Raw genomic sequence first — 22,417 nt, forward strand, 5'->3', positions numbered from 1 at the left:
TAGATGGGGACTCCTACAATAGCTCCATCAATAAAATCATATGTCTTCAAAGAAACAACACCCCCCTGCCTACACACAAAGAAACATCACAGGTATTTACTTTTCTTATATGAGTGGAAAGTAAGAAACAGAGGATTCCATCAATCAGAGAATCATGGTAACTGTTATCAGGAAACTGCCCAGCATCATTGCCAGAACTGAAGAATTACTGAAATCTGGATAGCACTTTTCTTAAGCAAGCTTCGTTTCCAGTGGAGTGTTTGTGTGTCAAAATAATCAAGATGGTGAGTACAACTGAATGCAATTAAAGCCATATCCCTTTTTAAGAAGTATTGCACATATCACACAAACATAAATGGAAAGGAGATTCAAATGTGTGGCTGTAGTCTCCATCTTAACTTCTTTCACCACTTCCTTTCCATGGATGCTCCTGATTTCCATTTAACCCTAAGGAAGATAGATTATATAGAACTAAGGAATTCCCCATTAATTTTACACAGATTGGTTACTGATGATTGTTCAATCGTAAATGCTGTTCAATCGGTAATCACATATGACATTTTCAAAAGTTTACATTTTATATTATTATATCATAGTCCTTGACTTATGACTAGTCAATTAGCATCTGAAGTTACAATGGACCCCTACTGTCATGCCCCTGTCAGAGTCTGAATCTGAGGAGGAAGACGAATAGCTGACAGGAAGTGGGAGTGTGGCTTTGTTGGCTGTGGAGGACACTGGGGAAGAGCAAAGTCCGGCTGGGCAGAGCAGGAGAGAGATAGAACAAGGGAGAGGGAGTTTAGAGGAAGACCCAGGCTCATCCCCTCTTCATCCTAGGGAGATGCAGGGAGGAACGGAGAAGAGCAACGTGGGTTGCATGGCTTACGGGGGAGGAAATGGCCCTGATTCCCTTCATTAGCCACACTTGTTTAAAAGTTTAAAAGAACTGAATGCTGACTGCGGCAGCTGCTGGGAGCAAACATTACTTCATCCTGTGTTGTCTTTGCTTATCTGTGTTCCCGGCGTCTTCCCAACCATGTGAGTTTTGCCATATCTGCAAGTCTGGAATTCTTGCTCCTGCCCTGCCAAACTAATTACCTCAGTTTGGCTTGAGTGGATTTATAGTTACAGTTTTTGTTGACCATGTTTTGGACTTGATTCTCTGCAGTCAAAGCCTGTTCCTGGGAGAGTTTTTCTCCAGCCAGAAGGTAACCTGGACATTAGGGGCAAAGTTGGAGCTAATAAAGGGACTCTTATTGATTATCTGACTGTATTGCCTTTGTGCCACACCCCGGGTCATCACACCTCCCAAAAAAGGTACTTATGACTTGGTACTGAAGTTCCAATGGCCATCTCCACAGTTATATAATCACATTTTGGGTACTCAGCAACCAACCATGATTTACAATAATGTTGCCAAAAATTGGCATTTTCTTTTGGTTTCCGGCAAAAATGCCCCATAGCAAACAATGGGTTCACTTAATCACCATGGCATTCATTTAACAACTTCTGCAAAAAAGCTGGGTTGGTCATGTGAGTGACTTGCATAATTACTGTCATGACTTACAACAGCAGTTGGCAGAGTCAATTATGGGCATAAGTCAAGGACTTCTAGTAATGGGTATTCTGTTGAATCATGACAATCAGTAACAAAAGATTTATGCTGAAATGTCTGTATCCCACTCAAAGAAAGTATAATACAATTAGAATATCTTAATAATAAAAATCCAAATCTTATAAATATCAATTACTGATAGATTAGAATATTTGTAGCTCAGGATTGAACTGTGGAATTCTTGGAGGTTTCTGAGCTTGATTAGTTTCTTGCAGATGTTTCAATATTCAAAGGGAGTGGGGTTTGCTCTCTGTGTATATACTAACTAGTGACTTGTCTTGTCAGTATTGGTGGGACTGTTTGTGGTACCTTGATTGGGCTGTTGTTCCTTGACTGAAGTATTTTTTACTTTTTCATAGTTGGTCTAATATCATTCTTGGTATTAATCTCTACTTATTTGTTGATTGGTGGTGATGAGATGTTTTGGTTTTTTTTGGTTTCCTTTTTGGCTTTTTGATTATCACTTTGGAATGATATATAGATGTTTATTCACATGTATCAGTTATGGCTGATTTGTCTGAGCGTCAGTCTTCCCAGAATGCCCTAGTGTTTTTTTGGACTTGGCTTGGTCTTAGATGCTTATACTTTCCCGTTGAAATTATGGTTAAATCTGTCCATGTGTTGTGAAATTACAGAGTTTTCATCAAGTCTTCTGACTACTAGTAATTGGAATATACTAATTACAGTAGATTAAAAAAAAATCACTGATGCTGAACAGTCCCCGAATGCATACTGGAACAGTAAATTTTCACAGCAAAGTTGTCACTGAAGGAATTACTCTAATTGGCAGCCCTTTCTCACTTTAGCACCTTTCCTTCATAAAATTGAGAGACCAAGAATAGCTTCTCCAAGGAGGAGCTCCTTAGACATTATGTACTCAAGAAATTCTGCAGGAATCCTGGTGACAAACTCCCATTCAGTTTTATTAGTACAAACCAGCATTTAGAATTCCACCATGACACTTATTGCTAACCTACCAAGGCATGCAAGTATAAGATGTTCAACAACAAATGCCAGTCAACAAGTAGGCTGTTCAACAATCTGAACTAATTTCAGTTTCTAAGTGATTATCAAAAGCAGTCCTATGAAGTACTTGTTGCAAGTCAAATGAGTATAAAACATGAATAGCCAAATCTCCCTAGTTGAACAATTGATGCATCAGTTGAAATTGGGAAAATCGTCCTGCCATGATGTCCACCTGTGAGTCAAATGACCCAAATTATAAGCTTGCTCCTGCAGGGGTAGCACCATTCCTTCAAGTGGTAGTACTAGAGCTAACTTTGGTGTTCAAACAGCAATTGGTTTTAGGTTATTTTGTCCCACCCAGACTAAATACACATTAGGACCAAAATATGTAGAATAGTCCAAAATATAAGATTCTACTTCAGATAATTTTTGCTTAAAATTTAATATTTCTACATATGTTTTGGGGTTCTGTTTTGCTGCAACATAGCCTTTAATGACTTAATTATCACTGTATATCCTTGTAGATATTATATTTTTTTTAAAGTTCAATTATAAATCATTACTGAACACAGTGAATAAATACATCTAGTCCCAAAGAGTTTTACTGTGGCAGATTCTTAACTTTCACAGTTCTTAGGGAGGAAAAGAATAAAAGTTTATGCTACATACTTAAATATAAACTTAGGCATCTTTGAGAGTAAAGATTAATTCTGAATTATTAAATAACAGAGATATCTTGTATTTAAGAAGTGTTTCCATTATAACGATATTTTCCTGAATTGCATTATTCAAGTGGTTTGGGGTTTCACAAATGGTTTCACCTCATTACATGCTAGTTTAAAGGAAATGTCCGCACTCAAGCGTAACCACACACTTGCTCAAGCGATGTTTCCTCCAACAACCAGCACAACAAAATCTAAGAATCTGACAAACTTGAATTTTTGCAGTCTCCAAACTATACTGCTGCCCAGAGTTCTCTGGCTTGGGGCAGGTGAGAAATGCTATTAATAAATAAACACTGATAGTCAAGGTGATGATGATAAAAGTGCCCTCTATTTTTGGCAACTACATAAATACAATTTTGCAATTTTCTTGGCACCAAGACAAAAATGATTTGCCAATGCCTTTAGCATGTTATTTATTTCCAGAAGTGGCATATTGCTTTGGAGTTCTTCTTGTAGTTCTATCATACATGTGATTAACTTGTATCTGCTTAAAGTCTGCAAATTCCTTAAGGAGGCAGACAATTCTGTATCCTGTATATCAGGGGTGTCAAACTGGCGGCCCATGGCGGATGCATCACATGAAGGCCACGCTCATTCCAGCTCTGCAAAGGGAACAAATGTCACGATATGTCATGTGACAGCAATGTGACGCCGCGGGTTTGACACCTGTGCTGTACATTAATCTGCATGATACTATAGCATATTTTCTTATTGAGAAAATCGATATAGCTACCCAATTCACTCATGGTGACTCTGGCAGGCTTACAAAGGTAAAATCCCAATGCAGAAACCAACTCACCCCCAACAATCAGACAATCACTTAATGGACTCCACATTACTCAGAAGACCCCAGGCCCATTGTTAGAACATGTCGTCAGGGCCTTTAAAAAGACTGTTAAAGTGGAGGCCAATATTATTTCTGCAGGGATGATGTTCCACAAGGAGGCAGTCACCACAGAGAAGGTCGTCTTCTTGGTCTCACTAGATGGACCTCCTTAAAGAGAGTGGAACCAGAACATTCCCTGCATCTCTGCTCTGCTGCATCAGGTAGATACACCTGGGAAAATAACCTGGTCCCAGGCCAGGTAGGGCTTTGAAGGTGACAAAGCTCCTGCAAGAGAGGGAGCAAATCCAGGTTTGCACAAAATATGTGGGCTGCCACATTTTGAACCAACTGAAGCTTCTAAATATTTTTCAAGGGCAGCCCAACGCAGAGCACATTGTAATAATCAAAACAGGAGGTGACTTGGGCATGGTAACTCTGTAAGCAGGGATTGTTGGTCAGGAAAGGGTGTAAGTGATGCACAACCTGGATTTGCACAAAGGCCCTCCTGGCTATGATTGCCATTTGCTTCTTGAGCAGGAATTGTGAACCACCAGATTACATACTGGATCTGTCTGGGACGGTGCAACCCCTATAATGTTATTAGAATTGTAAGGGAGTGTGCTATTGAGTTATATGTAGCCATATAACTGATCCATTTGATAAATTAGAAAGAAAATTAAATACAGCTTGACTGAGTTATTGCATTTAAGAAACAATTTAAAATATGTTAAGTGATAGTTAATTATAAATTAAAAGATGTGGAGTAAAATGGTTTTTTACCAATTAAAAAGAAAATAACAATGCTCCATTCTTATGGATTAAAAAAAATATAGCTGGGAGATCTGCACACAAAAGACAAAGAAAGCGAACCATGTTCTTTTTCTATAAAGTTTAGCTATGCCTTTTTTAGCCATGCCTTTAAAATTTACCAAGTATTTTTTTAATGTAAGGGAGTACTTAACAATCACAATTTGCAATAATGCAGGCTTTTTGCTGAATATGCAGATTGCCCCCAAACTTTAATTCCACTGCAGGTGTTTCATTTTTGAACTCTGAAAGATGTCCTTATATGGGAAAAAACATCAGCATGAACAAGTACATCTATTATCTCCTTAGATCAAGAACAATCTGGTGAGAATCTTTTTGGAATGAACTAGAACTTCTGTCTTTAGGAGAAAGAAAATCTGCACAAATTCTGTATCATATTTTAAAATTACAAAATAAAGATGCTGATCAGCAAAACTATTTTTATTTTCAGCTGCTCATAAGTAATAGACTACAAGCCAATATGCAAACAGAATATAGCAACTGAATTTATTTTTAAATTATTTTCTGAGTGTTTAATACATGAGGAAGTTCTGTCATAAGCCATTTTCTGCATGTTACAACAAGTTCTTGAAAAAGTAAATGCAGTTCTTCAAGGTACATTAATTTATGGGAAGGGCCATTATCTCTGTTACTATGCAGCAAGGAGAATTTTAAGAAGATCGTTATCTTCTGCACTCCTGTTTGTATAACAATGTCATATACAAATTGAAATAGGCAATTATTTTTAACAGGGCTGAAATAGTTTTGGAAGAGATTTTATATCCAGTGACATACAGATATCTCCCTTCTCCCCTCTCATTTCATTAGACTTGCTATACTTGATTTTATAGTAAAGGTAAATATGTGACAAAATGAGCAAATCTTCAAGAGATAAATATGCAATTCCACTTGTGTGATTTACGAACGGTATACAAACATTTCAGTTTGTACATAGGAAGAACTAAGCCTAATGGCATAGAAGGCTTGGCTTAATTCCCAGAACTTTCCTTTCTGTAATAAGCAGGGTGGGAGATCTGGTTTGGTACAGTGCTTAAAACATAAGGCTAGAAATTGGGAGAATGTGAGTTCTAGTTTAGGCATCAAGCCAGCTGAGTGACCTTGCGCCAATCGTGATCTCTCAGCCCCAGAGGTGGTATTCAGCAGGTTCTGACCAGTTCTGGAGAACCGGTAGTGGAAATTTTGAGTAGTTTGGAGAACCAGCAAATACCACCTCTGACTGGAGATTTTACAGTATTGTTCCCCTGGCACGCCCACCAAGTCACACCCAAAGAACCAGTAGTAAAAAAAATTTGAATCCCATCACTGCGAAGGAACCATGGCAAATTACTTCCAAAATGTTGCCAAGAAAACTGTAGGACTTGTCCAACAAATAATCAGGAGTCAACACTGACTCAAAGGCACCAAAAGAAAATAGAAAAGAAAAATAACATAAAAATCAGATAAACAGGTACACCCATTATTATGGCCCACAAGTAAGATTTCAGTCAGGTTCAGCTAAAAGGGTACATCAACTCTATTTTCCAATTCAATATATTTCTTAAAGAATCCGGCAGAAAAACAGCATACATTGTCACTTGCTACAGTATTTTAAAATAGTTGCTAACTAAATATTTTAGAGAGAATTGTTTTAATCTGTCCCTGAGGCATTGTAGAAAACCAGTTTCCACCCTTGACTTGTCAGCTCTGGCAATGCTATGTTGTGACTATGAATTTAATCTTTTCATTTCTGAAGCATGAGACTAAAAATAGTAGTTGTTTTGTTTTTGTTGTCTTAGTTTTGCTTGATTGTTTTATATTTTTAATGGATTTCTACTTTGCTCATACAGCTAGACATGGAAACATCTAAAAAAGCAAAAAACAAAAATGACATAGAATAGAATTCTTTATTGGCCAAGTGTGATTGGACACACAAGGAATTTGTCTTTGGTGCATATGCTCTTAGTGGACATAAAGAAAAAATAAAATACATTCATCAAGAATCATAAGATACAACATTAGTGATAGTCATAGGTTACTAATAAGCAATCAAATCACACTAGGAAACAAATAAAACAATATAAATTGTAAAGATACAAGCAACACGGTTATAGTCATAAGTGGGAAGAGATACTGTAGGTACTAGGAAGGATGAGAAGAATAATAGTAATACAGTCAATTAATAATTTTGCAGTGTTGTGCGAATTAGTTGTTTAGCACAGTGATGGCATTCAGGAAAAAAATGGCCCTTGTGTCAAGTTATTCTGGTGTGCAGTGCCCTATGGTGTTGTTTTGAGGGTGGAAGTTGAAACAATTTATGTCCAGGATATGAGGGGTCTGTAGATATTTTCACAGTCCTCTTTTTGACTTGTATAGCACAGTGATCCCCAACCTTTTTGACGCCATGGCCCGGTACCAGCATCAGCTGGGTGCATGTCGGCACCGGCATCAGCTGGGCGCCGCCATCTTTTTGATGAAAAAGTGCTTCCGGTGACCTCACCGGAAGCATGTTTTCATCAAAAAGATAGCGGCATGCGCCCGGTGAGCTTTTCCGGGTAGAAATGGCTTTCTACCTGGAAAAGCTCATCGAAGCGCTTGGCGCCATCTTTTTGATGAAAACATGCTTCCGTGAGCTTTCTACCCGAAAAGCTCACCGGAAGCACTTTTTCATGAAAAAAGATGGCGGCGCCAGCAAGCCGGCCCGTGGTTGGGGACCCCTGGTATAGCATACAGGTCTTCAATCGAAGGCAGATGGGTAGCAATGGATTTTTCTGCAGTTCTAATTATCCCCTGAAGTCTGTGTCTGTCTTGTTTGGTTGCAGAGCCAAATCAGACCGTTATAGAAGTGCAGATGACAGACTCTGTAGAACTGAATCAGCAGCTCTTTGGGCAGTTTGAGCTTTCTGAGTTGGTGCAGAAAGAACATTCTTTGTTGTGCTTTTTTGATGAGGTTTTTGATGTTAGGTGTCCATTTTAAGTCTTGATATATGATAGAACCTAGAACCTTGAAGGTCTCTACTGTTGATAGTGTGTTGTCTAGTATTATAAGAGGTGGTAGTATAGGAGGGTTTCTCCTAAAATCTACCACCATTTCTACAGTTTTGGGTATGTTTAGTTCAAGATTGTTCCAGTCGCACCACAAGGCTAGTTGTTCAACCTCCCGTCTGTATGCAGATTCATCGTTGTCTCGAATGAGACCAATCACTGTTGTGTCATCTGCAAACTTCAGTACTTTAACAGAGGGATCTTTTGAGATGCAGTCATCGGTACATAGAGAGAAGTGGAGAGAGTACACAGCCCTGGGGAGCTCCTGTGATTTTGCCTAGCTTCACCTGCTGCTTCCTGTCTGTTAGGAAGCTTATGAGGTGTCAATTTATGATATCTCAATTTAGTGAGTTAAATCTAAATTTCTATATACTGTATTTAAAATAGACTGTTGTGATAAAGACCCTTTGGCTACTGTTTGGGCCAGATGGTCATTTTATCACAAGTATTCATTTTATTTATTTATAAATAAATCCAGAAAATCCACCTGCTGTATCTAGCTAAGAATTGATACAGACTTAATAACATATCCTCTTTATCATCACGCTTATTTTTTCTTAATTTTCTCCTCCTTGATCATATGACTGAAGGAGTGCAAATATTGGCTGAAGACCCAGAATGTCCGGACACCAGACGGAAGAACTGTTTGAATCTTTTGGAATTCAAAACATTAAAATAGCCCTTCCGCTCCCGATAAATGCAGTCCCAAACATTAAAATCCTATAATAAAATATTAAAAAATGTTTAATTTCGCACTCAATAACTATGCTACGTGATCTATATCCTTTCTCATTCTAAAGCGCATAACTATTTTATTCTACTTTTAAAATACCACTTTTTCATCTTTACAGCTTTAAGACTTGTGGACTTCAACTCCCAGAATTCGTCGTCCAGTCATGTTAGCTCAGGAATTCTGGGAGTTGAAGTCCACAAGTCTTAAAGCTGTAAAGATGAAAAAGTGGTATTTTAAAAGTAGAATAAAATAGTTATGCGCTTTAAACTTGCCAAGTTTGAAGACCCTTGAGACCTGGCTCTAACGTAGCAATCCGAAGGACCTACGAGTTCCATCTTTGCAATGCTTCAGTTTTTATCGCGACGTTCTCTCGGTTTTTCCACTCTCCACCCTGTAGTTGAATTCTCACCTCTGCGAATACTTCCGCATTAGTTTTCGAATTTTATATTTTGCATTGCAGAAGCGTAAGGAGAGGGGTGTGAACGTTTTGATGGAAAGTGGAAACAAAGGGATCTAGGAAACGTGGTGTGCGGATTGTTCTCTTCCTGTTTACTCTGGAGAACATCTCAGGGAATTAAGTGAATTTGCGCTAAATAACCGAGCGTAGGTTATGGAATTCTGTAGAAACGTCCTTGGAGCATAGTTTAGCAGCCTTCAGAAAACGTGCTTCTACATGCATCACAGTTGGCGGCAAGTCTTAACACGACTTTTCTTGCCTCTCCACGTCAGCTGATGGACAGTTAATTGTGAACGGAATCCGTTTGCCCCAAATCCGTCTCATTTCCCCTTCCCAGTACTGGCTGCTGATCGCCGTCTAGCGCAAACAATGCTTGAGGTGAAGAAAGAAGCCTTTGGTGAATTGCCTCTTGGCGGAGGAACCGTGGAAAAATTCCTGCTCACATCCGACACAGTCAAAGTGGAAATCATATCCTTAGGCTGCATAATCACCTCCTTGAAGACTAAAGACAGAGGCGGAAAGTTTTCAGACATTGTTCTAGGCTTTGATCATTTGGAAGGTGGGTTTGGTTGAACTTTATAAGATTATTTACAAAGGGGAATTCTAATCTGCTTTCAGTTAATTCAGGGGTCCCCAAACATGGCAACTTTAAGGTTTGTGGACTTCAACTTCCAGCTATGCTATGCTGGAGACTTCTGGGAGTTGAAGTCCACAAGTCTTAAAGTTGCCAAGTTTGGAGACCTAATGTGCTTTTTTGAGGTTCCTCCTAAAGACTTAAACCAAGAGGAGGCCTGGCACACAGATTTTAGCAGTTTCTGTAGAACCAGTGACACTTGATCTACAAGAGAAAGTTCCACCTATCTGTAGAGGCATAGGTAGAATTTGCAGCTTTGGTTACTAGATATATATTACAGTAGATGTGATCAAAGATATTTTTATGGTGGGGAAGGGAATTCATAAAATTGAGTCAAGTGTGATTGAATACTAGATATGAGTCTAAGTGGAAAGGAATGAAACAAAACAGGGAATCCTGATCTTTTCAGTTACATTTCATTCTCATTGCATTTAAATCATTGAAGTTTTTTCACAAGTAGCTGCCTAATTGAGTTTGTTTTCATTTATGGAAGGAACCCAGCCCCCAAACTGTTTTTGCTTCACAGATGAGTAATTCAGGCACTCAAGTTCTTGTTTTGAAATGTTTGACTTCACAAATTTAAGGAACACATAGCTGTGGTTTCTTTGTGCTTAATTTCATAAGCATGTAGTAACATAATTGAGAAATTGAATTCTTCCCCTTACACAGTTCTCTCTTCTGTATTAAACTTCTCTATTAAGCCACATTCAGGCAACCAGCTAAAGTTTAATAGTAGATTAAGCATAGTAGAAGTGTTCCACTGCTGGTTGTCTCTCTGATATGTGCTGCTCTTTTAACATTTTTTGCAAGCTTACCTGAGGCGGTGTATGCCATATTAATTCAGAGTAGTTCCAATATGGCACAGACTCTAACAGATAGTTAAGACTGCAGAAAGAATAATTCCAACCATAGAACACCTGTATATTGTGTAGGTCAGAAGGTGGGCTGAGGAGATACCTCCAGAATCCTCATATCTTGGACATAAACTGATTCAACTCCTCCTTTTGGGATGGTGCTACAAGGCATTGCAGGGCAAAACAACTAGACACAGGGATGTCCCAAAGGTGCTTTTTCAAAAGGCAACCGGACTTTCTTTGTTTTTCATTGAAGACATATTGCTTCTCATCCAAGAAGCTTCTTCAGTTCCTTTTGAAAAAGCACCTTTGGAACTACCCAAAGGCCTGGATGACTGAGAATCTCTGTAGACATTTAGACACAGGGACAGGTTTTTCCCTCAGACTGAGGGAAAAGTTTATGTCCAAGATATGAGGATTCTGGAGACACCTTCAGGCTTTGAAGAGTTTATATTTCTGCTGAATACCTAATTCTCACAGTGGTGTCTAATGTCTATGTATATTTACCCAAGTAGTATGGCTGTAGCATTATTATTTATCCTTGTTTTTATCCTTCTTACATCTCCCTTTATTACCCTGTTTCTCCAACAATACGGCCTCCCCAATAGGAAGTCCCAGCATGTTTTATAGGCATGAAATGAAATTAAGCCCCTCCCCCAAATTAAGGCCTATATTAAAACATGCGAAACGGGAAATGGCGGGGGCTTGCTATTAGGAAGCACTTTTGTTGCACACCCGGATATGGTGCTGCCTGCGTTGACCCCGATACAAAGTGCCCCACCAACGCCGAGGTCAACATCCAAGCTGTCGCCGCCCACCTGCCCGAAGATGCAAGGGGGGAGAATTAAGTCACCCCGAAAGACGGCCTAGCCATTTTTTCGGGCTCAAAAAAATAAGACCCGGCCTTATTATATGAGAAACACGGTATTATTATTGTGATTGTGATTATGATTGTCATTATTCTATTGCTTTGCACATACTCTGCACCTGAGACAAATTCCTAGTGTATCTAGTCACACTTGGCCAAATAAAGTATTCAGTTCAATATGTGATTTGAGGAAGTTGATATATGAAATCAAAGCCAGACACTAGTTTTACATTTTGGTTCCTGCAAGCTTAGAGTGGGAACTGCCCCAATTTAAAATGTAGTGACAGGTAAACCTTGAAGTTTGGTTGAAGTCCCATCAACAACAGGTGGTAAAACCACAACATATATTATCACATCAATTTACTTCAAAGACTATACGAAGAGAACAATTTGCATAAGAGCTGAGTTCTTCTGAGTCAACAACTTCCCTATGGATGAATTCAGTTCACAAATTGGTACAGTCCAGTTCTTTTAATTAACTATAGTAATTTTCACAAGTGTGTTTCATTTTTATAGGAAGGTAAAAGACTTCCCTGGTATCTTTAGCTGAGAGAATGCTGTTTCCCTTTGCATTCTAACTATCCTAAGCTTGAAAATTAGAGAAGGAAATCAAAGGTTTCAAATCAAATACAGTCAATTGTATTCACACTATTTGGGTAACATGGAAATTATAGCCCAATACATTTGGATGGCTGTAGTGATTCTGCCCATCCTGGAAGTATGTAGTTATCAATCAGCAGTTCCCATATTGTGTGTTAGAAATGGGAATATTTCAAAGCCTAGTAAAGACTGAAACATGTATTGGCTAACTGCTGTTTGGAGCTGTAGTGATTAAATCCATGATAAGCTACATACCAAGGTAAATATTTTTGAGGACCATAAGAAATGAAACATTATGAAAATAAGCTTCATTAATCATATCTGATGGAAGTAATCTAATCCATAAAAGCATATGCCAGAATCATGTAGTTAGCCTTTAAGACCCAATTAGATTGTTTTTCTTGAACCAGATTAACATAGCTACACTACTAGAAACAGAATTGTATTTTGATAATCTTTCTTTTGCAATGATTGTTTGGTAGCAACTATGGCTTTCCATTGCAAGAAAGACAGTTGCATTCTTTCATAATGATTAACAAATATACTTTTGTTTCCTATCATGTAAAAAGGAAGAAATTCCACTGTTTATTACACTCCAAAGTGAGTTTAATGCAGAAAAGGTGCTCATTACTGTTCTTAAAATTATCCTAGCATTATTTATAATTAATACATAAAAGGACATTTTCAAAGAGAAGATTTCAAATGCTTAAAGATACTATTAATCTTGTAGACACCATTTATCTATTTTTTATCATTTTTAGTTCTGATATGGTTTCATAAAATAGCTTATCACAAAAAGATGTTATTGTTGTTGCTGTTAATCTTCAATTCAGAGTCTGGAACTTACTATGAATATGATTGATATGATATCTCATGCGACTCCCAACAAATTTGGATTGTAGCCAGGCAATATTACTGAGAAGATGATAGATGGCATTTTTAATCAATAGAACCCAGAGTGTTCCAACCCTGCTAGACTAAAATGGCTGTGCAGACACTATAGGAGATGGATGTCAAACTAGCTGCGTCCGTTGCCATTCCAGTGTTTTTTCCCTTTGCGGAGCTGGGGTGGGCATGGCCTGCACGTGACGCATCTGGCCTGCAAGCTGCCAATTTGACCCCTGGATAGTCCCTCAAGTAACCAGGCCTCAAACTATCACCTTGCATCGCACCTGGAAGAAAACTGGAAACCAGAGCAGTTTATGAAACAGAGGTGTTACATGGACATACCAAGGCATGTCCTTCACTCCCACACTTCTACATTCCAAACACATGCAGTCTCCAGGCATTAGGATAAAACATGAAGAGTTTACTTGGGCAGTTGGGGTTGCAATATATAATTGGGCATCATCAACAGACAGATGATATCAAATCCCAAACCAGCAAAGGAACGCATCTAGAAGTTTCAGGTATCTATTGAAAAAGTGAGACAGAATACAACTCTGTAGTATCCCACTACAGAGTGATCTCTTCCCCTCCACCACACCACTGGAATCAGTTCTGGAGAAAGGAAGAGAATCCATTAAAAAAAAAAACTTCAAAACAAACTTGGGTAAATAAAAATGTGCTTTTTGAATAATTTATATTTTTTCTTGTTGCTTCTTTGACTTATGTTTATATATAGTATAGAGTTGCTCTTTGTCAAAAACATGCACTTCTATGTTTACCCCCCCCCCTTTTTTTTTTTTTTTTTTACAGAAGGGTACTAAATTAAGCTGAAAAAGAGTGGCTGGCCCAAATATGTGGATCTGAATTCAATACTACAGTACATTACCAGACAGCGGATTTCTCAATCATGACAGCCTTAAGCTGTATGGAGTTCAACTCCCAGAATTCCCTAGCCAGAATATTGGCTGAAGAATTCTGGGAGTTGAAGTCCACATGGCTTAAAACTGCCAAGGTTGACAAACGCTGCCAGTGTACAATCCAATAAGTATTAACTTCAGGGTAGAAGTTCTTTGCGCAGAGCTCTTTGCAGACATGGCACTGGCACCTCCATTGAAATAAATGGACATCTTAATAAAGAAGTACCTTCTTTCATAAGATATTGCTCAATTAAGATTTATTGGGTAACACACCAAGGAAAGAAATGCTCTCTCAAATGGTTTTTAATTTTGACTAGCTTTACACTAAATTCTAAAATGTATATTATCCTGCTCCCTTTTATTCTCTTTCTTAGGATACCTCAGCGAGCACCCCTATTTTGGAGCTGCCATTGGACGAGTTGCTAATAGAATTGCCAAAGGGAAATTTACAGTGGAAGGACATGAATACCAGCTGGCCATCAATGACGGCTCCAACAGTTTGCATGGAGGAGTCAAAGGGTTTGACAAGGTAGATCCGCTAGTGAAGTTAATGATAAATTAGACAGAAGGTATTATTCTGTTGTTTTTTTCATTGTGTGGAATAATCAAGCTGGATTTTACTTTGTTAGGCAATGGTGCCAGATACCAGTGTATACAGGCAACTCTAGCAATACAAGTTCCTACAAATCCTTTTGATCAAAATACACACAAAATTGACATGTAGTCTAAACTCTTCCATGTCTAGTAAGGAAGACTAGTGGGAAGTCTGAGCAAAAGCAACTTCTCTCCTCTTATGCAAAAGCAAGGGAGACTTTTGTTCTTAGAATCTTGCCAAGAGCAGCAGCTATTTGTGGGGTGAAATTTGTGGGGGTGGAATCCCAGTATCCCCATTTACTCCTATCTTACTCTTCTATTCTTTGGCCAGTTGCTTATCCTTGTCCTTTTGTTCCATAGTTCTTACATTCATTGAGAAGTCTTTGATAACAGACTTTATGAAAGGCCAGTTTATTCATTTCATGTCATTTTCACATTCTACATCATATCACCTTAAGGACTGGGTAGTTGAAAATCTAAGGAGATTTTCTTTTTTGAAAATTCCTAGGAGATGATGTCAATTCGCTTGTCCTTGTATACATGTTTATTAACATCGTCAACCGCCCCCCCCCCCGATTAATTAGATAGGGCCTTCCCTTAGTTAAGCCATGTTGTGTTATCCTTGAGCAAGCCCTGTCTGTGTCTTCAAATGTTTGGTAATTTTATCTTTAAGAGCAGTGTCCATTATTTTCCTCATAAATCTGGATTGCTATTACTGTTAATCTTCTCATCGTTCCTATCAGCCATCTCCTCCCACTTATGACTTTGTAACTTTGCTGCTTGTATCCTTATGATTTATATTGTTTCCTAGTATGATTTGATTGCTTAATTTTACCCTATGGCTATCATTAAGTGTTGTACCTTATGATTATTGACGAATGTATCTTTTCTTTTTATGTACATTGAGAGCATATGCACCAAAGACAAATTCCTTGTGTATCCAATCACACTTGGCCAATAAAGAATTCTATTCTGTTCTGTTCTGTTCTGTTCTGTTCTGTTCTGTTCTATTCTAGGTTATCTGGTTCCCTGAAATCCTACCAGATGGTGTCCGCTTTTTCAGAATAAGTCCAGATGGTGAAGAGGGATATCCTGGTGAGCTGAAAGTGTGGATATCATATACCCTCAAGGATGAGGAGTTAACAATTAATTACAGAGCTCAAACTAGTAAGGCTACACCGGTCAATCTAACAAACCATGCTTATTTCAATCTTGGAGGTCAGGTAAGTGACTTTCATAACCATTACGGATATTCCCTAACGCTAACCATTTGAAGTTATTCTGGTGCTGAAGGAAGGGATTTATGGCTGGTCCTCCAAATTTGATAACACTTTCTTTCTTATAAGTGGTTTTGGGTAATGTAAAAAAAAGGCTTGGGAAGCACTGGTATAGGGGGTGAAGAGTTACTACAAATCTGCCTCTACTTCTATGATGAAGGTTGGAAGTAACATATTTTTCTTTATTTTGTTCTTTTGTTCTTTTTTATTTTTAAGTTTAGATTGTATCAGATTTTACCATTGTAACAAACTTCATAATGAAAAATATATTAAAAATGAGATCCATGTCAGAACAATATTGTCTTTCTGTATCTAGTATTATAGTATTTTTTGTTTTTATAACTCAGGGCTCATCTAATATCTATGACCATGAATTTACAATAGAGGCAGATTGTTACTTGCCACTGGATGAAACTCTGATTCCAACAGGTTGGTTAATCTGAGTGCCTTTGAAAGTGAAGCTGTATTCTAGGGAGAAAAATACTGGGCTTGTTATAAATTAAAGATCCTGCTTCCAAATTACCATTTAACAGTTTATATAATATGCTAACTAAATTTATGGGGGAATTGTTGAGATAATGACTGTCAAATTTATTGTAACATTACAGAAATTAGAACACATATACGTATATGTGTATATATATTTTCTCTTTGCTGTGGATCTGCAGAACTAGGAATGCAGTCTTTGGTTCCCAGATGGGCAGATATTCAGCAGTTTTCCTTTTCAAAACAAATACAAAAAATGTTGTCACATTTTAGAGCAGGGCTCTCAAACTCACAGCCCATGGGCCAGATACGTCACATGTTGGCCATGCCTGGTTTAGTGAAGGGGGAAAAAGTCCCGATATGTCACAGTGTATTTAGTGCAGGGATTATTGTCTTTAACAGTAGCAACTGTGAAAAGCCAACAGTCACTGTATTTTTGTTTCATGTCCTTTCATGTTTTTATAACCATAATTATACACCTGAATATTTCAGTTCCTTTATATCCTCTTTTGACTTGTTCTCCTCTTGCCAATCAGGAAAGATCACGCCAGTGCAGGATACTCCCTTTGACCTGCGAAAGCCTAAAGAACTTGGGAAACATTTGCAGAAGTTTCAGCTGGATGGATTTGATCACAACTTTTGCTTGGTGCAGAGAAAAGAACCACATTTCTGTGCCAGGTAAACATTTGGTTTAATTCATTTATTCTCTATATGAATAGTTGTGAAAGTTTCATTCTAACTTTGCTTTATGCTTTTCTTTTTTGATTATTAATATACTGTTTTGTATTATAAAAAAGTACTAAATGCCAATTTAAATTCATTAAAATTAGAGTCCCTAACTCCAAAGGAAAAGAGGTAAGACAACAATACAGCAAAATCGTCAAGAGGATTAATTTTACTGTCAGAAAGCCAACAAGGTTATCAAGAGGTTAGAAGAATTATTTTTATCTGATAGAAGTCAGCAAAATCATAAATCTTGTATTTGCTATAATCACCACTATGACTTTATGTGAGAAAATGAGTATTCTGAACCAGATGTTAAATTTATCAAGAGCCGAGTCTGACATTATTCTGGTCCGCATTGAAATTGTCACCGGTGACAGCTCTGTCATATTACAATATAATTTGCTCCTGTTGGTTGAATGCTGTAAATGTACTGTAACATAGCCAAGACTATGTACTGAGAATGCTGTAAATGTACTGTAACATAGCCAAGCAATAGAGAGCTGCAGAGCTTTGGATTTCAAGGGGGAAAGGTATTTTGGAGGTTGCATGTGGATCCAGTCTGAATCCCTTAAACCAGTGGTGGCTAACCTTTTTGGGTTCCCATGCTGAAAATTGCGCGAGCTCACATACCAGCACCCAGAAGGCAATGTGCATGCCTCCACGCCCCCTGCGAATGCAAGACCCCCCCATGCACCTCCCACACACCACTGCCCCCCGTGCATGCGTACCAGATACCCGACAATCAGCTGTTGGGCAGGCAGCGCACACACATGCGCAGTGGGACTCTTCTGGGTGACCTCTCGTGTGCTGGCAGAAGTGGCTCTGCGGTGCCACTTCCGGCACGCGTGCCATAGGTTCGCCATCACAGCCTTAAACCAAATGCACTTTTCCTGCTTTTGAACAGCAGCCATCACATGAACCTCAGGAAAAGATGCCACTGTTTTAAGGAGTGCCAAGAAGTGCTATGCAAGGCTTTTATACTTTGAGCTCCGCCCCCCTTACATACAAAACATGGCAGTTCTAATCTGCTTCATTTCCCTTTAGAATGTGGATTTTTTAAAAATCAAGGAAGGTGGGAAACAGGTATTGTTTATTCTTATTTCTGTTCTTTTGATCACAATGATTTGGAATGTGTTAAAGCACTTTTTTTTAAAAAGATTCGGGATTTTGCTCATATTTTAACAATAAAACTAAGGATTATGTAAATAAGGCTCTCAACTGATTTTGAAAGAATAACTCCCATTTGATTCTGTTTGTGTATGAGATTCATACCTACTTTATAATGGCAACTTTGGCCTGTCTATTATTTAAGTAGAATGTAAGAATCATAGCCTGGAAGGGTCCCCAGAGGTTTTCTAGTCCAATTCCCTGCTGAAGGAAGGAGCCCCTTTTTTTTACACAAATATTTCTCCAGTCTGTTTTTGAAAACCTCTGGTGTTGGATCACCTATAGCTCTAAGAGGCAAGCTATTCCACTGATTGTTTGGACTGTCAGAAAATTTCTTACTTCTAGTATCTCTAAAAAGTTTCCACCAATAATTTCTTGTCTGCCCTCTGGTGTTTTGCAGAGTAAGTCAATCCCCTTTTCTCTTGCGACAGCTTCTGAAGTATTGGAAGATGTCCCTGCAGGGGTTTTCAAATTTGACCGCTGTAAGACTTGTGGACTTCAACTCCCAGAATTCCTCTTCCAGTCATGTTAGCTCAGGAATTCTGGGATTTGAAGTCCACAAGTCTTAAACTTGCCAAGTTTGAAGACCCGTAGACTAGACATACCTAGCTCCCTCAACCGTTCATTGTACTATTTAGCCTCAAGATCTTTATTGTCTTTGTTGCTTTTCTGTGCACTTTCCAGGATCTCAGCATCTTTTTTGTATTGTGGCAACCAAAACTGGACACAGTATTCCAAGTGTGGTATCACCAGTGTAGTATAAAGCGATACTATCACATCATTTATTTAAAATGAATATACAGCTGTATTTTTGAAGAAAATTTAATTCTTAAATAAATTTTATGATCTCTTAAAATTATGCAATATGGCAATGTTTGTGGCAACAAATCTAAGGTTGCAATCTTATATCAACTTATCTGAAAATAAGGTTCATAGATTATATTTTAAAGGGCAACTTTTATTTGAATTAGCACATCTTTCTCTAAAATTCAAGTATGAAGGAGTGACCTCATTTTATCCCCCCCAAAATAAAAGTTTTAACTAAGACTAAGGCAGTTAATATTTCTATTTAAAAAGTGTAACATTGAAGAATGTAGAAATGGAGTTTCTACAAGTAGGAGTATACGGAAAATATCGTAACCATCTACTGTCTTTTTTCAGAGCTTATCATCCCCCTAGTGGCCGAATGATAGAAGTTTATGCAACTCAACCTGGCATTCAGTTTTATACAGGAAATTTCCTGGATGGGACTCTAAAGGGTAAAGAGGGCCGTGTGTACTTCAAGCATTCTGGTTTCTGCCTTGAAACACAAAATTGGCCAAATGCCATGAATCAGGTACATTTTCTTAGATGTTACAAGACAATACATAAGTCTTGGACACCAGTATATTGAAACCTTTGCCATTGGGGTATAATGGGTTGAGCTAATGAAGTATTGTTCCATTTGGAGCTAAGAGAAATCTTACATTGTCATATAGAATAATCTTTATATGCTACTACTCCCCCCAATTTTAAATTGCATTCAAAAAGTGATCCCTCCAGTTGAAATTTGATACAACCTCCAAAGGAGAACCAGGATTTCTCTATATCCTGACTAGCTCTTAATGCCAACAAATAGTAGATAGCCATCAAGCACTTATCCATTAAATGTGTCCATTTAGCCAATCTTTCCATGCAATTCAAGTTTGTTATTAAAAATGTAAAAAAATAAGGTTTTGTAAGAGATTACAAATATTCCAATCATGTAGGAAATGTTTTTCACTTCAGACAATAGAAAGATTGGAAAGATTTCTGAGCTCTGATCACAAGTATTCTGAAGCTGTTTTTAAATACAGATAATTGAGTACAAGTATGGTTTTTTTAAAGTGTTTTTTTTTCTTTATAGCCTAATTTTCCAGATGTCCTGCTGTACCCAGGAGATGAATACAATACCACAACATGTTTCAAGTTTTCTATATCTTAAATGAAATCTTGCTACAAGTTAATTTTGCAAAAATATTTTAAGTGATCAAAGAAGATTCTGAATATCCTAATTATAGCACAAATTTCATCAAAGAAAACCATTAAAAAGGTAGTATTTGGATAAGTCCCCGCTTCATAGTAGACAAGTAGCAACACTTAAGTTCACTCAACAAATTATCATCTCTATCTGCTGTTTCCACCTTTTGATAGATTTTATGTAATACTACACCATGTAAATAAGAAGTAAAGTCCTAATTTAAAATCATGAAGACTTTCATTAAGATGGTCTGTGGCAGTGTTCCTTGACGATGCAGGTATTACTGAGACATAATAATCTGATCGATTCCAAATATGGACTTCTGTTGAGCACTCTGGATAGTTAACATTGTCATCACTTCTTTAATTCAACCATTTTCTGGGACCACAAGGATGCCATACAGACTTAGGAAGAGGCAGAGCCAAAGATGTAATGTGAATATACTGATACAGTTCTGAATGGTTGCATATATCCTTAATGCACTGCTAGATTCTATGGCTAGATGTAAGTCAGCTCAAAACAGTTCAATACTACATTATAAACAATTTGCTTGCCATTTAACAGCTTATATCTGTTTTCCACGCAATCTATCCTGGGATAATTAGGAACAGTGATACTATAATGGTATATCTCACAAATTCATTTTTCCCTTTAAGATAGTTAAGGTAATTTAAATATGGCTTAATTTTCTACTTATAAATGGAACACAGTTCATATGGTGAATAGATACGCTGTAATATTACCTAGTATGCTTAAAGGGGCTTGAGTCTGATTTCTCATTAGACTTGCAATGAATCTTACAAAGCATATCAAATTCCAGCCATCAATGCATGATTAGGCCAGACCGCTTCCACAATAATCTCTAATCTTTTAAATGGTATTTCATAGATGGCATATCCCCAGAAGGGTTCAATATAAAGGCTGAGGGGAGAGAATCTACTACTTAAAAAGACCAATGGAATTCAGTCTCAATGCCAATCTTAAAATTGACTGAAGCCAATCTTGCCTTTCCCAAATTGGTAAATTGGCACTTTAAATTGAATTTATTTTGGCATACAATACTGAGGTCCAGATTTATCAATAGTGAGACTCCCATGGATTTTGCATCAGAAAGGGTGAGGCAGACCACTCTCACTTCAAGTGATTTATGAAGCAATTCATTTTTTAAGTTGAGATTTGCAGAACTCTTTTACATTAAAAAAAAAGCTTGATAGATATGGCAATATATATTCTATCACTATATGAATGTAGTATGAAATACTAGATTAAGTCTGCAATTAATGGCAGTTTTTAGGAACAAAGCTAAAATGGTCTATGCAATTAATAAAAGAAATGAATTTGTGCCAAAGTAACTAAAGCAGCTTTATTTCAATAAAAAAGTTTGTTCTCAACACAGAAGGGTACTTCACCTTTTATAATTTATTCAGCTTATAGGAATACAGTGGCCAATAGGAAGGACTATAAAAATGGCAAGGAAATGCAGTCAGACAACTGGGGAGATACTGTAGCCATGCTAAGCATTAAACTATACAGCATCCCTTAAAAGCATTGCAACTTATTTAATTCCCTTGCAAATTCCTGCCTTTTGCTGCAGAACCCCTGCAATCCTAAAAATGTATGAAATGTAGCTGAAGCCATGTGTCTCTCTGTAGAAATACTTGAATCAAAACATTGACACTGGGAGCATGCAGCATTTTGCCTTTAAACTCCAAAAGGTGCTTTGAGGCATATTGCTCCTTAAAGCAGATACAAGCAATCAAGGGAAACAGTATAGCTGTACTAAGATGTTGCATAATGTTACATGAATTGTTTTTAAATTTCTTCCACCAAGTAATACAAAATAATTTTAGTAATCTGGGTTTATTCCTCATGTTAAGAGGCTGTGTGTGTGTGGTACAGTGTGTGTAAGACTAGATCAGACTCAGATTTAAGTTTTCCCTTAGCCATAGAATCTCTCTGAGTGATTTTGGATCAATCACTTTCTTATTCCATTTATTTTACAAGGTTAATCTAGGGATGGGAGGCACCAATTTCATAATGAATTTCATGAAAAAAGGATACAAAGAAAATAAAATGTGGAATAATACTTGAGCCTATGTTTTTTCTGTAAAAGCAGTGTTTAACTGCTTAAATTCCTTACAATTTTGACATAACAGCAAAATTTCTCAGTGAATTCTGTACAAGGGACTAAATCTATTGTGTCTCAATATTTTGTTTTGGAGAATAATACTGCTCT

The 22,417-nt window shown here is 37.6% G+C and overlaps 1 protein-coding gene across 1 annotated transcript; it reads left to right on the top strand.

Moving 5' to 3' along the window:
- The first annotated feature begins 8,976 nt into the window (after positions 1-8,976).
- Positions 8,977-22,267, top strand: GALM (galactose mutarotase). The gene is made up of 7 exons (XM_026684474.2): positions 8,977-9,730; positions 14,307-14,461; positions 15,543-15,749; positions 16,151-16,232; positions 16,826-16,967; positions 19,344-19,518; positions 20,068-22,267. The coding sequence occupies exons 1-7, from the start codon at positions 9,541-9,543 to the stop codon at positions 20,143-20,145; spliced, it is 1,029 nt and encodes a 342-aa protein (XP_026540259.1). The 5' UTR covers positions 8,977-9,540; the 3' UTR covers positions 20,146-22,267.
- Positions 22,268-22,417: the final 150 nt, after the last annotated feature.

Source organism: Notechis scutatus, chromosome 1 (assembly GCF_049901735.1).
Source record: "Notechis scutatus isolate UNSWTSFEM ecotype Mainland chromosome 1, rNotScu1.2, whole genome shotgun sequence".
NCBI classification, from domain to species: Eukaryota; Metazoa; Chordata; class Lepidosauria; order Squamata; family Elapidae; genus Notechis; species Notechis scutatus.

Bases quoted from the DNA above. Each gene is read 5' to 3' on its own strand.
- GALM (XM_026684474.2), top strand. From the start codon at position 9,541: ATGCTTGAGGTGAAGAAAGAAGCCTTTGGTGAATTGCCTCTTGGCGGA. The intron at 16,968-19,343 runs GTAAACATTTGG...GTCTTTTTTCAG, and splicing joins GAACCACATTTCTGTGCCAG to AGCTTATCATCCCCCTAGTG. The intron at 19,519-20,067 runs GTACATTTTCTT...TTTTCTTTATAG, and splicing joins GGCCAAATGCCATGAATCAG to CCTAATTTTCCAGATGTCCT.